Raw genomic sequence first — 4,964 nt, forward strand, 5'->3', positions numbered from 1 at the left:
AAATGAATTGCAGTCCAAATTGTTTTTAACAATTTTACTAGTGCAAAACAATGAACCAAAAAGAAAATGGCACCGAGAAAAATCTTCATCATGGCATCATCTGGTCATGGATGTGGATTAGTAAATCAGTCATCATTCACTTAGGGGTTTCAATTTTGCTCGCATATCAGAAAATGGCCAGCTGATCTTTTTTGGCAAAGGAACCAAGGAAATTGTCTTTTGAGTTTTGAGTGGAGTTGGGCTTGGGAGGACAATGTACCCAAACATTTTTCTTCATCAGTCTTGATTAGCTAGACTGAGTTGGAAAACTCATAAAAATTGAAGGCATGAGATTAGAGATTCCACAAGTTCAACGCTACAATGAATATAGTACGCACATTGGAATCTCACTGGTAAACCATACCGCCTATTCCCCATCCATATCCCTCCCACGTCTTACCATAGTCATTTTAGAAAGAAGAATGGCTCAGTATACATAAACATGACCGTGGACGATAGTAGCCAGAGAGAAAACTACGTACTATTAATACCTGTTAAGTGGAAATGACATTCCATGCGAAGCCAAAATAATTACAATCTTAGAGCAAAACTAACAAAATAGGAGAATCCATTAATTCTTAGACATCCATAAAAGAAAAAGAAAACTAGAAATCTATGCACATTAAATATCCAATACTTCATCACATCCTAATACCATCCTTCTAATCAAATACTTGCCTTACTAAATTTATTCATCTACAGAACCTAAAAACACTATATAAAATGTCTCCATCTACTAGGAAAATAAAAAGGAGAACCTTACTAGACAAGTGAAGATGGAAATAAGAGGCAGCATTAACCAGTAGTATGAGATCTGGCCACCATGTTTTCCATTGACTTTGTCTGGTAGACATGAACAAAGCCCGAGCTATCACTATCTCCTCGTGTTGTTGCCCTTTGCCCGGAATGTGAACTCATTCCAGAAAGAACATAAGCCCTCCCAGATGACTCATATATTTGCATGTTCTGCATTCTTGATCGTATCTCTTTGAGCTCTGAATCTAATGCTGCACATAATTGGTTACCAGCACGTGCAGAAGTTGTTTCTGAGAGCTCCTTTTGACAACTCTCCAGGATAGACCATGCACCAGATAGGTCACCCCTCTCAGCAGCCTCACGTGAATCTGACATTGCCTTAGTAGCTCGAAGCCTGCATTTCTCTCGGTCTACCTCAACAGACACAACAACAAATCCTTCTTCCCCGGTCTCAGGTCTCTGGATTTTGACTTTCTTAACTGCTGTACTCTTGATTTGTTTTGAGAAAGGGTCTTTGTAAATGCACCCCACATGAACTAATTCTGTCTCAGTACTGGAGTCTTCATTTCCTACTGTTGGAACATTTAGCAAGACGAGAAAATCCCTCTCTTCATTTTCATACAAATCTCCAACATCGATGAATCCAGTTTGATTCATATCTGTTAGCCGCATAGAATAACTACCTGCGTTAAGTGGGCCAAGACATATATCAGGATGCACACACTGGACATGTACCTGAACATCCTGCAAAACAACACTAAGAAGTCCACCGATGCACTGAGCAAAAGCATCTTGTATGAACCTCACAGCTTCAACAAAAGAAAATGTGCCCTTGCAGGTCTGGGAAATTGAGTGTAACAAGACAGGATCATGGCTAGAACCAAAACCAAATGTATGCACAGGAACCTTAATCGTGGTTAATTTTGTTGAGATTGCCGTTTCTTTAGATGTGTCTTTCCCATCAGATAAAAGCATGATACTACAAAACGGATTCTTTTCTTTTCGTGAATCAATCACTGAAGCACCCATTCTTAGTCCATTAAGAATATGGGTCCCACTACCGGTTGCCAAGGAGTTCACAACTAACAGTGCATGCTGCTTTCCCGAGTGGGTCATCAGACGGAGAGGTAAGATGCGTCTGGCGTAAGATGAAAAAGTAACTATAGACAACCGGTCAGAAGGGCCAAGGTTCTCTATCACAAACCTCATTGATCGCTTTAACAACTCAATCTTGGATCCCCTCATACTACCACTTACGTCAAGAACTGTGACAAGGTCAACTGGAGCACGACAACTTTGTGACATATGTGCATCATCATTGTCTTGCTTAATATGAGTAACAAGAGCTTTAAGATTAATCAGAACACTGAAGTTTTCTTTATGAATTGATCGTTGAACAGCTGACATTTCTGGGTATGTTTGAAAATCAATGTACGGGGAGCTGTTAGAGGGAAACTGAGATTGTGGATCCAAGGGATCTTCAATGACCAACAAGTTCCCAGATTTTGGGTCTAAGACACTCGACCCAAAAGTTTCGAGATTTTCAGGCCAATAATTTTCCATGTTTGTTCTCACCCTTTTATGAGAGAGATCAGTAAAATTAGCACCTTCTAAAGGACTAATCATCCAATTGGGTAAACCATTAAACGAAGGATGGAAATTAGCACCCTGTAAAGGACTAACCTTCCATTTGGCTTGGCAAATCATGCAGTTCTGGTTGCCACTCTTGGCATTCGAAACCACACATAAGAAATGAAAGCAATGAGAGCATTCTGCAGTGAACATGGGCTTCCCATCTCCTACTTCTATGGCACCGTTGCATATAACACAAGTCATCTGCATACACATCAAACACAGAACAAAGTAAGAAATCAAAGCCAGCGACAATAACAAGGATTGTAACAATTAAATTAGAGCTAAAAATGGGAAGAAAGTTGAGCCAAGAATTATATGCTAATTTCAATCCATCTACTTTTACTTTTAGAATCAAGAAGCACCATTTAAGATAGTTTATGATGATCGATGGTAAAAACATCAAAGATCAGAGGAAAAAACTCAACTTTTTCATGTCAAATTATTTCGATCAAGAGTTAAAGATACCATCAACAGTACTAATACACCCAAACAATCAAATACCCAAAAACCCTAACTTCAAGATCATGCAAAAATACACAATCAATTCAAACGATCAAATATTTTTCTTGATTATTGAATTATACTCACCATATCTGCTATGACAAATCTTTACGAGATGATCACCTCTAAAGAGTACTCCGAGGAGCGAAAGGAACTAATAATATAATAAAGAGAACAAGAACGTCAGTCATAAAAGACTTTTGAAGGGAGAGGGGTATTTTTGTCAACTATCATACCATTATCCGGGCACTGGGCAGGGCCCTGTAAATTGATTTGGACGGCTGACTTTTTCTTAAATAAATGGTTCATACTTCATAGTACAGTTTGGGTTACGGTCTACCCGACAACCGAGAACCGAAGCTCGTTTTCCAGTAACAAGTACGAAGTCGAGCGAAGATAAACTGCGTAACGATCTTATTTTCAGAAATGCGGTTAAAGTTTTCACACCGGCTGCCTGCAAGCTTAGGCGCAACCTACCCAATGGTAGGAGTAATCCTTAACACATTCAGTGTCGTGTTGTGATGAACAGGGAGTGAGCACACCACTCTAATTGGGCTTACGTATTCACGACCGTTAGAGTAGTATATTCACTTTATCCCTTCCCAGAAAGCAGAGCAAGTCTGCCAACTGGTGATTTTACAAGTTCGCATGCTGAGGGTATGACCATCGTCTAAGTTGACCATGATGACTGGCCCATACACATGAACAAGAATCCATGTATACGGCTTACCACCCAGATGGGCATGTCACCAGATGCTGATGCAACGACGTTTTAACGCTCAACATTGTTGAAGGGTCCGGTAGTCTGGTCATTCCGGCAAAGGTCATTGCAATGATCTATCCCCATCACGATGAAATTTTCGAAGATTACCCGGGCCTGTCGGCCAAGGCTATATACTCGTTGAATACATCAGTGTAGCGCGCGTGCGGTCCAGAACATCTAAGGGCATCACAGACCTGTTATTGCCTTAAACTTCCGTGGCCTAAACGACCATAGTCCCTCTAAGAAGCTGGCCGCGCAGGGAATCCTCTGCATAGCTAGTTAGCAGGCTGAAGTCTCGTTCATTAACGGAATTAACCAGACAAATCGCTCCACCAACCAAGAACGACCATGTACCACCACCCATAGAATCAAGAAAGAACTCTCGGTCTGTCAATCTTTACTACAGTCTACCCCCATCGTGTAGAATCTCGTGGTATATCCCGGGGGAGGGGGGAGTCTTTTCTCTAGTTCAATATAAGGTTCAAGCATTTGCTTGGATGTTATCTTGAACCAACAAAGGAGTGACCAATGATTAGGCGTTTAGAAATCTGCTTTAACGTCCAGTAGTTTGGCGCTCAACAACATATTCTCTCAGAATATGTTTTCCAGCGTCTACTGTATAGGCGCCCGACAGCTAACCATTTGGTACCCCACCTGGACGCCTAACCATTAGTCGCTGGCATTAAATATTTGTTTGATCTATTTTTGTGCTACACCCCCATTTACACTCAGATGACATCGCTCACATTGTTAATGATAACTCGTGTTCTGGTAGGGATATGAAGGTTCGGCGAGGAGTCGGAACTTCGTAGAGTTTAGCTAAAACTCATAACTTAATTTTAAATATTATAAATTGATCACAGGAGAGTACACACACAAAAAAAAAATTAAAGAAGATCGGGTTAGTTTTAGAAGGCTATTATTGGGGCATCACATTCCTTTAGAGGGACGTCACCTAAGAGGACAAAAACGGGTCACCCATAAGTAATTTCAAAAACCCCTTATCTCAAATAATTTTGTAATGACCAAACAACCCTTATTTAGTTAATTTCAATTTAATTTAATTAGATAAAAATTAAATTAATAAATTCTTTTGTTATATACTAGGTGAATTCTGGGACAAAGTTTTTGTGGGAAGAAAAACTAGAGTGAAGAGAAAAAAGAAAAATTTTGGAGATTTTTTTCAAAACCTAAATTTTGATTCACTCAACCAAAAGGAATGAAACAAGTTATCATTCGAGGTGGGTGAATCTTTGTATGATAGAGAAAA

General features: G+C 39.8%; 1 protein-coding gene across 1 annotated transcript; it reads right to left on the bottom strand.

The window, feature by feature from the left end:
* Positions 1-531: 531 nt before the first annotated feature.
* LOC113349116 (E3 ubiquitin-protein ligase WAV3-like) lies at positions 532-3,113 on the bottom strand. The gene is made up of 2 exons (XM_026593037.1): positions 3,019-3,113; positions 532-2,631 (listed from the first exon to the last, which is right to left on the bottom strand). The coding sequence occupies exons 1-2, from the start codon at positions 3,019-3,021 to the stop codon at positions 835-837; spliced, it is 1,800 nt and encodes a 599-aa protein (XP_026448822.1). The 5' UTR covers positions 3,022-3,113; the 3' UTR covers positions 532-834.
* Positions 3,114-4,964: the final 1,851 nt, after the last annotated feature.

The sequence above is a fragment of the Papaver somniferum genome, chromosome 2 (genome assembly GCF_003573695.1).
Source record: "Papaver somniferum cultivar HN1 chromosome 2, ASM357369v1, whole genome shotgun sequence".
Lineage (NCBI taxonomy): Eukaryota > Viridiplantae > Streptophyta > Magnoliopsida > Ranunculales > Papaveraceae > Papaver > Papaver somniferum.